This window comes from Furipterus horrens, unplaced genomic scaffold (genome assembly GCF_987537825.1).
Source record: "Furipterus horrens unplaced genomic scaffold, mFurHor1.1.pri manual_scaffold_10, whole genome shotgun sequence".
Classification (NCBI taxonomy): domain Eukaryota; kingdom Metazoa; phylum Chordata; class Mammalia; order Chiroptera; family Furipteridae; genus Furipterus; species Furipterus horrens.
Window position 1 is genome coordinate 20237778 of NW_028327180.1, and position 17139 is coordinate 20254916.

At 37.3% G+C, this 17139-nt stretch overlaps 1 protein-coding gene across 1 annotated transcript; it reads right to left on the reverse strand.

Annotated features, from left to right (window-relative positions):
* Positions 1-1692: 1692 nt before the first annotated feature.
* FGA (fibrinogen alpha chain) lies at positions 1693-10047 on the reverse strand. The gene is made up of 6 exons (XM_090288822.1): positions 9951-10047; positions 7579-7704; positions 6936-7119; positions 4953-5098; positions 3356-4367; positions 1693-2606 (listed from the first exon to the last, which is right to left on the reverse strand). Exons 1-6 carry the CDS (start codon positions 10002-10004, stop codon positions 1897-1899), a joined length of 2232 nt encoding a protein of 743 aa, XP_090144948.1. The 5' UTR covers positions 10005-10047; the 3' UTR covers positions 1693-1896.
* Between the last annotated feature and the right edge of the window lie 7092 nt (positions 10048-17139).

Sequence of the window (17139 nt, forward strand, 5' to 3'; positions counted from 1 at the left end):
AATCAGCGAAGTTAGATTAACATTTAATTTCTGGAACAAAGGAAATGGAGCAACAGGTTAAAGATAAGGTAAAATGGGAAAGAGATGTTTGTTGTCTTCTCTCACAATCAATTTGTATCTCTAATTTCATGATTGTACTAATATTGGCTGTTGTTCATTAAATTAAAAGAAGTTACCTATCCTTGCTAATGACCTCAAAGCCTTCAAAATAAATGAGAAATAAATGACCCTTCACATGCAGAGTCACCTTCACATTGGGACCTGATTCTGTCCCTAATAATGTGATATTCTGGAAAATAAAATTCTTCCTACAAATCAAATTCTAAAGAGATAATATGTGTGAGTGTCCACATGGTGGGCATAGAGATAACATGGAACTGCATTGTCTGAAACAAATGAAACTTCTTTTAATTCAGAAGAAGTTTTTATGCAAGTATCAAAGATTTGGAGGTATATAATTTCATCTGTAGCAACAATTTTTAATTGCACATAAATAAATGCAAGAATACTGAGGCTTCATATGTGACTCAGGCAAGTTCTTATGCTCACCTTTCCTCTGCTCCCTGGGTTCTGCTCCCCTGCCCCCAGACCTAGCCCCTTCTTTCCTTCTGTGTTTTCCTGCCTGCCTCCCTCCCTCCCTCCATTTCACCCTCCCTCTGTCTGCTTTCCTTACAAGAAGAAAGGATGCAGTTATATTGGGACAGAAACTATGCAATTGCGTGCAACATACTGTAATCCTACTGTGCTTGGGATATTTTAATACATTTTTAAGTATAAATGGGAAATAGTACTCACTAGAAGGAAATATGAGTTAAAAATTGAAAGCAAGAGCCGAGGCCATCAAGATCAGAGATGCAACTTAGATCAAAATAAAATAAAATATTAACCAATGTAAACATGTTGAACTTATAAATAATATAATCATATTTAGTGAGGTGCTTTCAAAAAATGTTTTACTTTAATAACAACTAACGTATCACAGACTATATGATTGGTGGAAAAATAAAGTAAAATGAATGCTGTGAAAATTATTAATCAATGAGTAAATGTCACTTGTTTTTTGGAATACTTGTAAATATTTAAAATTTTTTAAATACATTTTCCAGGTTTTTTTTTTGAAAGAAATTGGTTAGACTCTGGGGAAAATATTAACTGTGCATTGTGGTATCCATTATGAATAGAGTTCTATTTCTATTCCAAAAGAATGCTTCTTCTGCTTTCCTAGGTTTGCTTGCTAACAGAAGAGATCAAAGAATTTTGTAATTCTTCTGTAAAAGCCAGCCATTGTTAAATTTAGTGCTTTTCAACTTAAAATGTTGGTTTAAAATCATTCAAATGAGATGGATGGAGTAACTTTTGTTTTAATCCTCCCTGGAAAACATATTTTTTCATTGTTTTAGAGCGTGGGGAAGGGGAGAGAGAGAAACATTGGGGAACTCATACACACCCTGCTCAGGGGTGAACCCACAACCTAGGTATGTGCCCTAACCAGGAATCGAATCCACAGCTGAGCCACACGGGCCAGGGCAACTTTTTTACTTTACAATAGCCCTATGATTTTGAATGGTGTGAGAAAAGACATTCTCCAAACAGCACCCGTCAAGGTTGCAGAGAGGATCTTTTATCTGACTCCCTCTTTCTGATGTACTGACTGTCCCTTGGTGTGTCCTACAGAAATTTTAAAACTCAGAGTTATTTTAAAGATTTTTTAAAATCACATAACTTTATTTCCTTTAAGCACTCATATATCTCAGTTACATTTAGCTAGAGTACAAAAAATAATAAAATAGCACCAGGGAACTTTTACATTGTAGAGAATCTTGACTCCTTTAGTGTCCTTATTTTTTCTCCACGTCACTAAACAAAACAGAGTGCTCTCATTTCCACTCTTTCAGCTTACTGGGCCACTAGGGGCCTGATTTTCATGCGGACAGCCTTGAGGGAATAATCTGCTCCTCTGAAGGGGAGCCAGACCACTCCATTCTCAATCTCATAAGGACTATTGTTCCTGGGGTCATAGAAGCCCCCAGGGTAATAGACGCCATTGAGATTGGCCGCCTGGCAGTTGTTGTACCACCAGCCTCCTCCGTAGACTTCCGCACAGTTCTCTTCCCACTGGTCTGCATCCCTGTCAAAGGTGCTGAACCGCATGTCAGCGTGAGAAGTGTACTCTGTGCCTTCCTCCTCAGAACCCTCAATCAGAGCATTGCCCGCTGTGCCCTCATAGGAGGAGACCTGCAGAGCGTAGCCTTCTGCCTCAGAGCCTACCCTCAAGTGATACTCTGCATACGCCTGGTTCCCAGACCAGTCCTCTAATTCAACCCGAAGGACAGAGCCCCTCAGGGTTAGTAAGTGGAGGTATTCATTGCCTAGCCAGAATTCTCCTTCCCCCTTGTCATTCAGGCTGCCGAAACCTCTCTTGTAGTCTTGCCACGTCCGGTTAAAATTCAGCGATCCATCCATTCTTTGCTGGATCAAAAGCCATCCTCCCAAACCGGTCTCTTGATCGCAATAAACTGAAAAAATCTTACTGGATCCTGGTAGCTTGATATTGAAAAGGCCACTTTGGGCACCTGAAGGATGTGTTTGGAGGACATCATCACAGTCTAAAAAAAAAATTAAGCTGGTTGGAAGAAGTTACTCTCATTTAACTTTACAAAGATAGGACTGGCCCAGATTAAATGAAGGCAGATACTGACTTCCTTTTTCTACCTACCCTTCCCTTCCCTTCTTTCCTTCCTTCTTTCTTCCTTCCTTCCTTCCATGGAGAAAAGATATACTTACACTGGAATGAATCATAAGCAAATGAGTGGCATTTATACCTACAAATTGCAAAGAGGATTTTCTCAATGGATTTGGAATTTTACCTGCATGTACTGATTAATAGCAAGTAACCAGCAAGTATAACTAAGCCTCATTTAGCACTAATATAACTTGTTTTTAACCTGATCTCAATTTCCACTGAGAGCCACTCTAAAAATATGATCAATAAATTAGGTGACAATTCCAATCATGCACATTTTGAATAGTAAAAGAATTTGATTAAACAAACTCAAAATCAAGTTTCAGAGGGATTCATTCATTTATCGTGTATTTATTGAGTGATGACCCTCTTCACTATCAGGTGTTTGAGAATACAGAGATGAACATGAGAGACAAAGTCCCTGCCCCCGTGGAACTTACATTCTAGCACAAAAAAAAAAAAAAAAAAAAAAAACAAGAAAAGGTGTAATTTGAATAAAGCAGGAGAGAGGGCTAGGAAAGAAGTGCAAAGTGCTATGGGAGCACATTGTAAAAATAATTAACTTAGTCTAACGGGTCAGGGAAGGCTTCCCCAAAGGAGAAGTGCGGATACCTCTGGCAGTGCGAGTTTTAGCACGGCCTTTCTTGGTGGTACGGGAAGTTTCTTTGACGTGGTGAGAGCTGGTTTCCCCTAAGTCGGTGAAAATGTCCGATGTTGAGCCCAGTGAGTGGACCTTACCCTCCAATTCTTTGAACACAGGTGAGAATAGTTTTTCAGCGTCAGCGCCGAAGAAATCAGCACCCTCGGGGAACCTGATGCGGAAATCATCTAGGCCACCAGAAAAAGCAAAGGAGCCTGAATCAGTTGTGTCCCCACAGTCAGAACCATCTTGAGAGTTTACCTCTTCTTTGATCACTTCTCTGCGACCATCAGCACCTGTAACAGTCTTTGTGATGGTTTTAGAGCATGAGTAACGATGACTGGAGGTTGGGCCCCCAGAACTGGCCTTCTCATTACTAATCAGAAGCTCTTTACCTCCTTCAGAAGTGACCAGTTTATCTGTGTGGTAGCGCTCTTTCTTTGACCCTGGACTTAAACTTTCTGAATCCTCTTCAAATGGGCCCCAGTCTGGGCTGGCAGGCCCGGTGTTCCTGTGCCGTGTGCTATCTGGCCTAAAACTTCCAGCCCCGAGACTTGCATGGTCCCAAGTGCCATCACCACTAGGTCTGGAAATCCCAGGTTTCCGATTTCCAGTACTACCGGGTTCAGGGTTCCTGGGGTTTTCAGGTGCTGATCCTGCTCCATGAGATGTAGTATCTCCTCGGGGATTCCTATCTGTTCCAGACGTCTGTAACACCATTTTCATCTGCTGCATTTCCGTTAGTGCCTTCCACTCTGGAGGGGCTGTCTGGAGTTTACTCTTGAAATCTACGGGAAACAAGTCTGAAACTGGGCTCATTTTTATCAGTGGTAAGGGTTGCCTATATCTAGAGGGAAGTAAGTCCTTGGCAATGACCTGCTCAAGTTGCGTCTGCTGACTTTCATAGTCCTGTAGATCTATCTCACGTACTACAGTCCTACTGCATGACCCTTGGCAAGATCGGATCTTAATATCAACGTCCACCTAGAGAGAGGAGAAGAGAGATAAAGAAAAAAGGTAGCTATAAATTAATAAAGGACATCTATTGAGATATTAGTTGTTAATTTATTTTCTGGAAACTCTTTCATTCCTTTGACTTGGAGACCTACCTACCAAAACTTCATTTTCCACTTATGTAGTATCCTCAGTGGAAGAGATGTTGCATATTGTAAGGCTAGCCAGGAGAAGCAATAGCACCTATTTGGATTCATCTTAGGAACTGATCAAGAGCAAATAGCTATTCCCTCCAAAAAGAAACACTAATGAAGTGATCTTCAGCGAGGCTGAGGACTTGTAGGCTTGGCAATATCAGGAATTTGAATAAGACAACCAGGGACTGAATATTTGATTTTGAAATTTATTATCTATGTGCCCTGGGAAATTTTTCTTAATATCGCTGAGCCTTTTCATGTGTATGGTTGGGGGATAATACCTACTTTGTAGGTAGATAAAAGATATATAACACTTTGCTCTAGATACAGTAGACATTCTAGTGATTGACCGTTGCCTTCCTTTTCCCTGCTATTCAAAAATAAGGAAATCCAGAGGCAGAGTGACACACTTCCTTACCTCCAGTCGTTTCATATCTATCAGCTGAGCCTTGACGTTTTTCTGCAGAAGTTGGATATGCTGTACTTGTTCTATGACTTTGCGCTTCAGTACCTCAAGTCTGCTTCTCAGATCTTCCGACACTTGGTTGAATGTATTATCCTTGTCTGAAATAAAAAAAAAAAAAATATGGATATTGAAGTAGCTGCTGAGTGATTTGCTTGTAATAGCCAGCAAAAGAAGGAAATTTACTTAGAAATATTCCCCATTTTATTTTCATAATAGTTTGTTCTCTGGATATTTAATTTGTGAGTTGCAACTCTATTAGGCATTTGATCTTTGGACAATGTTAAGTCTTGTTTGTCACCCATGGATGCCAATTAAGGTGCCCTGCACCTTAGTAACCCAAATAATTGCAGAAGAAAAAAATATTTTTGGAATTTTAGAAGTGTAAGTAAGAGATAACAAAATTGGTATGATCACTTTCCAATTATTTCATCAAATCCTTACTCATGGGGCTTGTACATGCTCCTGGATTTTGTTTGTTTGTTTGTTTGTTTTCTCATAATTTTCTGTTTTTTTCTTTTTATGATGTGTGTTTATCAATTCATTTTTAGAGCAGTTTTTTGTTTCCAAGAAAATTGAGAAGATACAGAGATTTCCCATTTCCCCACTGCCCCATATATGCATAGTCTCCGTCATTATCATCCATCATCAGAATGGTACTTTTTTTAAACCCAGGATGAACCTGCATTAATACATCACAATCACCCAAAGTTCGTAGTTTACCGTAGGGTTCACTCTTGTTGTAATTCTGTGGATTTGGACTAATGTATAACAATGAACGTATAGGTTTTTGAGAATTCTATTGACATATTCTCTCACTCAGAGATTCTTTTCTCACCCATGTCCAGTCTGCTAATGAGCCTATCACAGGCATTCTTCACTTCTGTTTTATGCCTTTTTACCTCCAGCATGTAATGCAGTTCTTTCTTAGGATTTCCATTTCTCTGCTTACATTGCCCACATTCTTGCATGGGCAGGCTATCTACATTATGCATTAGAATCCTTAGCATATTATTCATAGTTGCTTTAAATTCCCAGTCTGATAATTTCAACATCCCTGCCATGTCTGGTTATGATTCTTCCTCTGCCTCTTCAATGTGTGCTTTTTGCCTTTTGGTATGTTTTATAATGTGTTTTTCTTGATAGCCAGATATGGTGTACTGGGAAATGTGTTCCTGGATTTCCTTACTGAGGTTTGCTTCTTACCTATGGATTTGAAATTGTTCTTAATCATTTTTTTTTTTTTTTTTTTAGGTCAACAGGGTCACTCACTTGCCAGTTATTGCTGCACCATTGACTTTAAATTACTTAAGTGTCTCCTGAAGATATAAAGAGTTAAGCAAGACTTCAGGAACTGGGACTTCACTAAACTTGCTGTCCATGCTCAAAACAAACCCAGTCTCTCCTGGTCCTAATGAGACCTAGCCCTCATCCTGTGGGAAAGCTATAGCATGACTATATATTTTAAGATGTAAAGAAACTGCATAATCAGCTTAGTGGAGTCTATAGGTTGCACTCCCAGCTCCATCACGTGACAGCTTTGTGTCCTTAGGCAAGCCTCTTGACCTCTCAGTTTCCTCCTCTGTGAGATAGAAACAAATATGTCTACTCAAAAGCGTGGGCCCATCTTATTTTCAGTATATACCCTTGGAATGAAACACTTAAATTCTAGTCTTCAGTTGAAAATTCTGACTTCCATTGTGATCTTAAACAACTTTAAGCTGACATTTTTTACATCATAACAAAACAAAATTGCAGTCTCCTCCTTAAGAATTCAGTTATATCTTAAGGTACCCTTAGGAACACAGTACATGTTTCTACATGAAGTACTTTGGAATAAAGTCTTAGTTGCCATAAGGAGATAACATATTTAGGATTTTTGATGTGGTTGTTTTGTTATGTGCTATAAAGTCAAAGCACTAAGTATGTAATACTTACTGTTAGCCTGGGCAAAATCCCCTCTCACTAGTTCCATTATATTACTGGTCAGTGAATTAGAGTCCTTGTTGTTCTTCTGATAATCAAATAGTGCGTTTTTGAGCTTATTTATTCTATTTGTAAAATCTTGATTAACTTCATCAATCAACCCTTTCATTCTACAGCCAGAAGGGCATTTTTGGTTCTGAAAGTGAAGAGAAAAAAATTAAATTAAGGGTCTATCTCTTGGGTTTAGTACAATTTTGTAGGTTTCTATGAAGCTCCTATCACTCCCAATTCCTTCAGATCAACTATTGATTTAAAAGTAGTTTAAGAGAACTAGTTATAGATTATAGCAAAATCTTGAATGAGGACCCTCTCCATCATAAATTAGACCCCATGAAATCTTCAGGTCATAATATTCAGATTCTGAGTATCTATCTGGACATGCAACAAAAAATCCAATCTTTTAATCCCACTAATAACCAGAGTATGGGAGGTAATTTAAATAATGTTCTCAGGACTAGGTTCCTTTTCATTTGACATATAAGGAGCTATTAGATGATTTCCACTGGTAAAGTTTTCTGTAATCTCTTGGGGTCAGCCTGTGAACATTCCTACCACCACAAGGAAGGACTCCCCCATTCCCAGGCCCACTGCTCACCCAGTCATCATCTGAGCAGAAGGGCCAGTCTGCCTCTCTGCAGGAAGAATGCTGTTTTTCCACAACTCTGGGACCACGGACACCTCCCCCTTCTGCTAAAAATTCGCCTTGATCCGTCTCTGCAGCCTTTAAGGATTCATTCACACACACAAAAGAAAGAAACAGTAAGCAGATAATAAGAAGATTCTGAAATGCCTGTCAAACCCAGAGGAGAGGAGGGGCTTTCCCAGAGATTAAGTGCATCAGTGTTGGGGCCTCCACAAGCTTCAGGTTTCTTATCTTTATTTTATTTTATTTTTTAAATAGTTTATTTTTATTGTATTTTTTTTCATTACCATTTATCTCTCTTATATTACACCCTCTTCAACCTCCACCCACCCTCCTCCCTGGCAATCACCATGTCTGTGAGTTCTTTTCCTTTTCTGCTCAATCCCACCACCTCCAATTCTCCCCTCACCAGCTGTTTCTTATCTTTCAAATGAAAATCCTAATATCCATTTTATGAAGTTGTAAAAATTAAAGGAGATAAGGTATAGGAATTTAACTGTGTTTGACACTGAATCATTTAATAAATGGTAGGCTTTTTAAAGGCTCCATTATAAAAGGAAAATTATTTGAATGTACAGAATTCATTAAAATTTAGTTTTTTAATTCTCATTAATATCTGGAGATAGATAATTAGAAAATTTACAGCTTTTTTCCTCCTATAATTTCTATTTCAGTAGGAAAAAGCCAACACTATCCTATTTTAATGTCTGTCTCTCCTTTAACTTTCTACTATGACCTTACAGATTCTAAATTTGAGCAAATATTACCAAGGACAAAAATGTGGCCAGTCCAGACTCAGAAATGCTTTTTAGGCTGCTCCCTCATTTAATAATTTGTTTGAAATTAGTAAAAGTAGAATGAAAACATAACTAATGGTTTATGGCTGACAGCTTTTTTGAACACCTCATAATTAGAAATTCAGATTTAAAAAATTTCCTATTGTGATCTATGAGATAAAATAAGATATAAACATGTTCTTCCAATAAGACTTTATATGCTAACAAATGAATGCTGGTTTTAGGTTTTAGCTCTTTTCACTTTGTACTACCAACTTACAAGGATTTTGCTATGACTACTTTATTTTTTGTATTTTTTCCAGTATCATTGATCTCCTCATACCCTCTTACACCTCCATGTCCCCACACCCACCACACTGTTGTCCATGACTATGACTATTTTAATCTGAAATAGTTTATTCTTATAATTAGTTAACATTTGTCATATCATTTAAAAAATGCGTCAATATTAATAAATTAATACTAATTTGAGCAATCAAGAACTATTTATTTAATGTAACAAATATAATCTTTTGTCTAAGAAACAAGATGACAAATTCAAGCATACTTCAGAATAAAATGACACAACAATAAAAACAGACAAAAATTAAACATTTATGCCAGTAACAGGGAGAAATGACTGAAAGTTATGCATTATTCAAAAATATTATCTTAGCAAATGATGTTAGTTTCATTTCCCATCAAAATGTTTACTTAGTATTTTACTATGAGGGAGGAAATTAAGTTATAAACCCTCTTTAGTTTTTTTCTGCTTTGATATTAAGGTTTATGAGCAGTGAAAGAAAAGAAATAAATTAGAATAATTCACAATCTGATGTAATTGAGCTTTTAAACATATTTATCATGTTTTTATAAGATCAAAGTGTTTCAAAAGCCTTGTTGAATAAAGTTTCTCTTCTTTTCTGTAGGTTTCTGGAGTCAAACTTTAGAACTTATTGCAATATTTAGTAATTATCTTAAAAGAATATAATTGCTTCCAAAAGCATATTGCCTTTTAATTAATCTCATCTGACTTTGCTATGTAATATATTTGCAAAGACAACTGAGTTGCTTTGTATTTGTCTTAAAAGAAATACAGAAACAGCCTTTCAAAAAAAACTGTATTAAACCACTGTTCTGTTTATTCTATACAAATAGCAAGAAAATAATAATTAGATTTAAAAAACTTATGTGACGGCTTTATTCTGTTAAGTAGCATTAGCTATCTCAAGGCTTTGCGGCAACAAAGATATTTTCTCTTAAAAAACAAACAAGCAACAACAACAACAAAAAAAAACCCACAATGTTGTAAGCCTGAGTTGTAGATGTTAAAGCTTCCCCTGTGAATTTATACACTTTGTTCCCGGCAAGTCTCCCCCTTAGGCTCATGGTGCCCTGTACTCCTGAGGTGTTCAGCCCATCTGGGAACTGGCCTCCACGGCCCGGAGCTTAGGGAGCTAACAGTGGGAAAGCTGACTCAGACCTGCAAGCTCTTTGTGAAGCAAACAGCAGAGAGAAAGCAAGAAGAAAAAACAAAGGAATCCATACCCAAACTGTGCCCACCACACTCAGGACCATGCAGAAGATCCTCACGGAAAACATCTTTTCAGAGGGTGGGGCTGGCTCACGAGGAGCACTCCAGCAGCAAGAGAGGGGGACTGTCCTCACTCCTAATTCCCATCTCCTTTAAACCTGTAAGAGATTTGATTAATCATTATCTTTGTCCTGTTTAGATGGTCAACATACACTCTACATCCCTTGCTCCTTCTCCAAGGTTGGTGTCCCAGAAGTTCTTGCTCAAGTCCCCCATGCTTGTTTGCTTCCAATAATCTATTGCAAAGGTATCAACAAGTCGGGCAGATTCCACATTCCAGGAACAAGGTGACTTTGGAAATCCAAAGGGGAACGTAGGACATAGCTAGACTTGAGTACTTGAAGGAACCTGGAGAGTTGCCAAGGCAGGCTAGCTGTATGGAACCCACAGTGAAGCAGAGCTTTGGCAAATGATATTTCACTTTATGTAGGAATTATGGCTGTATGATCTGACTTAAAAAATGACTGAAGGCCACTCTGGCTGATGTGGCTCAGTGGCTTGAGTTCTGGCCTGGGACCAAAAAAGGTTGCTAGTTCGATTCCCTGTCAGGGCACATGCCTGGGTTGCTGGCCAGGTCCCACTGGGGCCTGTAAGAGGCAACCAAATGATGTTTGTCTCACACCCACCAATGATTCTCCTTCTACCTTCCCTCCTCTCTAACAAAATAAATAAAAAATATTTTTTTAAATGACTGAAGGCCTTCTAAAAGCTTGTCTTGAACAGATAATTTGTTCTCTATTCAAAAGACAGTAGCCCCTGACTCCAAACACCCTAGGTTTAAAATCCTAGTTACTACATGTCCTTGTTCTGTAGTTCTGGACACATTATTTTACCTCTTTTTGTCTCAGATTACTCATTTTTAAAAGGGGGATAGTGATAACCTACCACACATATTTTTATGAAGAATAAGTGAATTAATCCTTGTAAAACCCTCAGAGCAGTGACTGCCACGTGCTAAGTACAGTACTCAGTATGTGTTAACAATTACCGGAGAACATCCAGTGCCATGAAACACACCATTTCTTTCTGTTTCTATGCCTTTGGACATGCTGATTTACTTTCCCTATTCTTCATCTCCATCTCAAAATTTTCCTTGGCTGAGAGTTGCCAGATTTACCAAACAGAAAACCGGGATCCCCATTTAAATGTGAATTTCAGAAAAACAACAAATACATTTTAGTATAAGTATGTCTCAGACATCATCCTTGCTGTTTCATAGCCCCCCCAGGATCAGCACATCTGACTCCCATACGTCCTCCAGGGCTCTGCTCAGAGGGCACCTCCTCAGAGAGGCCCTCCTTGGCCACTCCATCCTAAGAGCAGTCAGCCTTGGGTGCTGTCCCCATAGCCTGGTTGTGTTTTACTTCAAACTACTTTATTGCTTCTGGACAATGGATATTTGGGAAGTTACTTATTTCTTATCTCTTCCACACTAAGCTGCACAAAGCCACAGCATACTGTCTGGCCCAAAGCAAGGCAAGCCAATACTAATAAGTATGACATTATTTATTTTGCAGGGTTGTTGCAAGGTATTATATGTGGGATATACACATTACAAGCCCCAGGAATAGTAACTTTTATTGTTTCTAAAATGTCCCAATGCCCTCAAATAGAAAGTTCCCATGTTAGATCTCTAGTGCCAGGATTCCCTAACCAGGCACTTCAGTGAGGTACGCTTTTGGCCTGGCACTGCCCTGAGCCCCAGACTGGTCTCTCCATTCACTGATGAGCCATGTTACCTGCTATGGAAAAGTACGTTTTGTTTAGACAGAAAGCCATGCAGATGAATAGGCAACAAATAACACCAGGAGCCCTGGCTGGCGTGGCTCAGTGGATTGAGTGTCGGCTTGCAAATCAAAGGGTCACCAGTTCAAGTCCCAGTCAGGGCACATTCTTGGGGTGCAGGCCAGGTCCCCAATTGGGGATGTACAAGAGGCAACCACATATTGATGTCTCTCCTTCTCTTTCTCTCTCTCTTTCCCTCTCTTTAAATATAAATTTAAAAAAATAATAACAATACCAGGAGTGTCACTTTCTAAAACCATGTGACAATAAGGGTACTTTGACAAATGTACAAATGGAAAAATTATATTAGCAATTTCCAGTTTCTTAAACCACAATTTCTGCATTTCTCTCAGAGAGGACTATATCCTGTCTTCCTTCATTCTAACCATGAAAAGGATGTTTCATTTATTTATCCTTTTGAAATTAATATAATGTTCCACAAATTGTAAATATTTACATGCAGGGATTCTCACATTTCTTACACCATCACATCTGGCAGGACTGGAATAGTTTTCATATGTATGGTAAATAATGTGTGTAAAAGGAATAGAAATTCTAGAGCTGTAAATATGTTTCAGTTTTAAACTATACCTACCTTTGAAAACTTACACATGAAGACTAAAATATGTACCCAGGCATCTAGATATTTGCCATTATATAAACATAACTTAAAAATACAGACAAAACAAAAAATAAACAAAAACCCTCAGCTTCCTTTGAAGTGAGGTATTTGTCCTTTGTTAGGGAAGTTTAGGAATATTCTTTTCTTTACCAATTGGCTTTAAATGTATTAAATTCTGAGAGCAGTTTACTTCCTTATCCCTTCACTTAAATGTGATGAGCATTTATATTATGTTTACTCTTTGTCAATCCTGCAAGCTCTGTTCTTGAGATAGAAAAGGAAATAATGTACAGTCTTATGCATTCAAGTCACTTACAATTGGTGAGTAAATCCAAGCATAGGCAGCTAAGAAGTTAAATCATAGAAAAGTACCATTTTTGTAGATAAAAGTGATGAATACCTGCAATGTATATGTTTTAACCTAATATAAAACAATGGAAAAATTGTGCAGTTGATTCAAAATACTGTTAGAACACAGAGCAGGGAGTGATATATCACTTCTGCTTTTTTTTCTGTTACATTTTGTATAAAATGTTTCTTAAAATATCAGATTTAATTCTGGCCAAAAAATTCAAGATGTTCCTGAAAAAACACTCATTGTGAACTGCAGCATAAAAATCTATATGAATATGTACATCTACTATTGTCCTAATAACAAGAAGTTAATGGTACTTTGACAGGAAATATTTTATTAGAATGGTATTAAATGCACCCCTGGAAAATACTACAATTAATTTCTAAACTCTTTCAGGGCCTTTTCCTCAGGTTCTTACAACAGCCACTGACCTCTAAAGGATTAACTGGAACACATTGGCAAGGCTACTGAGCTTTGTCTTATTTTCTCTACTTGTATCCTGCATTTTAAGGGTGTTGTAAAAGTTTGTTATTAACCAAGCTGCTTCCCATGAAAGGTGAATGACTTTGTATGATGATCTTTGCAAGAGCAACTAGTGGGACTTCTATTTTCAGACTTCATCACTACCCTGACTCCAGGAGGTTGTCCTGGAAGTTTAGCTGTAGAGAGAAGATTATAATTTCCTAAATACACAGAAGTGATTATGAACTGTACTTATGGAAGTGAGGAGGGGAAAAAATTTTTGATCTTGTTTGATTCTGTCACACTGCATTTTTCTTTAAATCTTTATTTGGAAAAGAAATCCACTTTATTTTTTATAATTGAACTGTGCCCAAATTAATGGTTATTTAATTAAATCAGTTTTTAGTATTGTTGATATTAAATTTTAAATTTTTCTAATAATATAATAATCATTCTCATTAATTTTTATACATAACTTTATAGTCTTTTACTTATGTACGTTTAATCAAGCCTCCACTGAGTAATTGTGAGTGTGTGTGAAAGACAGAGAGAGAGAGAGAGATGGGTGAAAGTGAGGTCCCAAGTTTTTCCCACTGCTTTATTTCTTTTTATTTCTGACTGTATTATCAATTAAGTAACTCAGTTTTCAAGATAAATTAATTTTACTTAAAATATGCTTTACTAAATTTAACTTGATTTATCAAATATTTTGCATTAAAGGTTTATTAAAGTATAAGTGTTATTTTTGAAAAGTAAAACCATTATACAGATGAATAACTAATTAATGTATTAATTTCTACAATATGGATTAATTCCAACATCGTACACCATAACTAACCATTAAATATGGCCACTTCTCTGCTGGTTATACAGTGGTTCTTCTACTGAAGTTTAGCAAATAAAATCTACCAGTTGGTATTGATTTAATAGTGATGTATTGAGATCTGGAGAAAGAGTATCTGTAAGGTACTTAGACTTTCCTCAGCGAGGAATTATATGAAAAGTATGGGATAATTTAATTACTAACATCCATTTAATTCTCTGTGCTTCTTATTGGAACCTATTTTAAATGGACTATTCTATAGTAAAACTAAGGTAACTTACAAAAGACATTTGGGTAAGAGTATGCTTACATAAAATTCAATAAAAATTATGGAGAATAACATCAGAGAAACCAAAATTGAGGAATATTTTACAAAATACTTGACCAGTATGCCAGAATATACCCTTCTAAATAGTCAAAATGGTGCCAAACAAGAAAGACTAAGAAGTTGTTACCAAAGCTAAGGAGATGTGACAACTAAGTGTAATATACCCTGGGTGGGATCATGGAACAGAGAAAAGACGTTAGTGTAAAGATTGGTAAAATCTGAATAAAGTGTGGAAGTTATCAGAGTTGGTTTCTTAGTTTTGATAAATGAACTATGGTAATATAAGATGCTAACACTGGAGGAAACTTGGTGATGGGTACAGAAAACTATAGTATCTTTAAAACTTTTCTCTAAATAATATATTAGTTCAAAATGAAAAGGTTATTAAAAATAAGCACAAAAATATTAAAGTTTTAAAATTATATTTCCAAACTTAACCACAAAGAACAATTTTTTGTGTGTGTCTGGAGCAATTTCATATATTATATTATTTGACCCTTGCCACATCTCTGTGAAGTAAAGAGAACAAATTAGGAAGGAAAACAGTTCTAGTCCAAGGTCTCTTAAATGTTGATATATATTTATATATTTTTTAAAGTCACATTTTGATTGCTTGTCTCTGAGGATTTAAAAGAGGCCACTTTCATCACAGAGTGGAATCTGCCTACTCTGTTTATTTAGAAAGAGTCAGTATTCAAATTTATCTGGAGAGGGCTCCCATCTAGTTCAGGTCATTTGTGTTCTTGAAATTAGTGGTAGATGAAAATCTGGATGAGGGCCTGGGAAATGGGAGTAGGGGGCAAGGATACTGGATTTTCATTTGGGAAATACATGTTTGACCCAACTGTAGGCTTGATTAAATCCCATGATCCTGAATTTATCTTTAACTTTAAATATTTCCCAATGAAACTGAGATGAGCAACAGCTTGAAATTGTGCCAGCCAGCCTTCCCAAAAGGCTTCAAACCTATCCAGAGGAGTGTTCCACAGGCCAGTGGTAAAACCTATTTTTAATGTTCATGCTGGACCATGGCTACAGCACCATTTGGGCCAAAGCTCATGTTTACAAAGCCAGTACATATCTGTCTATCTTTAGTTTTTTCATTTCCTTCTTAAAGGAAACAATATTAATAGTCTTCTGTTATGTAGACTGATTATGTTATACACACTCTTATGGGATCAATTCATTCTCTGATAATTGCTCTATCCCACAATAATTTCTAAAGTCTCTCTCTCTCTCTCAAGAATTAATATCATCCAACTGTATGTTCTCTGATCATAATGCAAAAAATTTAGATATTAATTAAAAATAAAATCTTAAAAGCCACAAGCTTTGGAACCAACTGACATTCACTTTAAAACCCTTGGGTTCCAAAGGAAATCAAGACAAATTATAAAAGACTCAGGTTGCAGATGTTGCTGAGTACAATGAAGCCATTAACAGTGTTTCTCAAAGCATTTGTCATAGAGGACTAGTTTTATTAAATGTTTAACCAGACATATTAGATTATGAAATTTAATTACTAGAGAAATAAAATTTTAAAAGGTAAGTATATACAAAGTACAAGCCCAAATTTTTTTATTAAATTCCAAAACCATTAAATTATATTTTATGTAATTTAAATATAATGAAAGCAAGCACAATTTAGGAAAAAGTTTCTACATGATTATTTTCCATTATTTCGCTTATTTTAATGCAGACCTGTAACAAAGAACTTGAGGACCAGCATTCTTAGTGACATTGATTTATTGAATAATGTCATTTATGTAATTTAAAAATACATAGCTCAAAAGAAAAATCTATGATTTATAAGAATGCATAAATAAAGAAACACACATCTATTGGAATTATTATTTATTATGGGGCAAACAGGAAAGAAAGTAGATTTGAATAAAGAAGAATTAATCAAGAGAGTGACCGAGCGCACAGATGAATGAGAATGGTATAGTAGGAATGTGGCTAATTCAATTTCTGCCTCTGAGGGATGGACACAAATATATGCACAAACACACACACAGCAAAGAGTTATATGAAATGGTATTTCCTATGCTCTTGGTTTATTTGTCACTAACTTATTACTTTCCATCTACTTCAACTCGTCTTATTGCCATCCACTCTTTTCTCCCCTCCTTTTCTGAGCTACATCAAACTGATAAGAAATCCTCAGGGGGACTTCTGGCGAAGATGGAGGCATAGACAGACACGCTGCATCTCCCTCCACAACTAAGAAGGAGTACAACTACCTCAAAACTAGAAACAACCAGAAGTTCCACAAAATCAAACTACATGGAGGTCTAGCAAACAAAGATATAAAGAAGAAATACTCATCCAGACAGGTAGGAGGGGCCGAGCCGGGGTGGAGAGGATGCAGTGTGGTGGTGGCAGCTGTGGCAGCAGCAGCAGCAGAGGGCTGGCAGAAAGCGCAGTCACACATTTTAAAAAGTCAGGAGGGACACCTGGGGAGCATTCCCACTCCTCACCAGACCTCACAGCTCACGGTTCCAGCACCAGAGAAAATCAAGCCTCATTGCTTCTGACTGTGCAGACCAGTGGGCGTTGGGGTGGGGGCAGAAACTGCGGATCTTAGCAGAGTCCATTTGTTTAAAGGGACCCTCATGGTCCTAGAATGTCCGCAGATCCACCCACTCTGGGAATGATGGCCAGGGCAGCAGCTAGAAGGGTGCCAGTCCAGTGCAGAAGTGGGAGAAGTGCCTGGAAAAGGGGCAAGTACTGGGCTGGTGGCATTGTTCCCTCTCGGACCCTTCTCC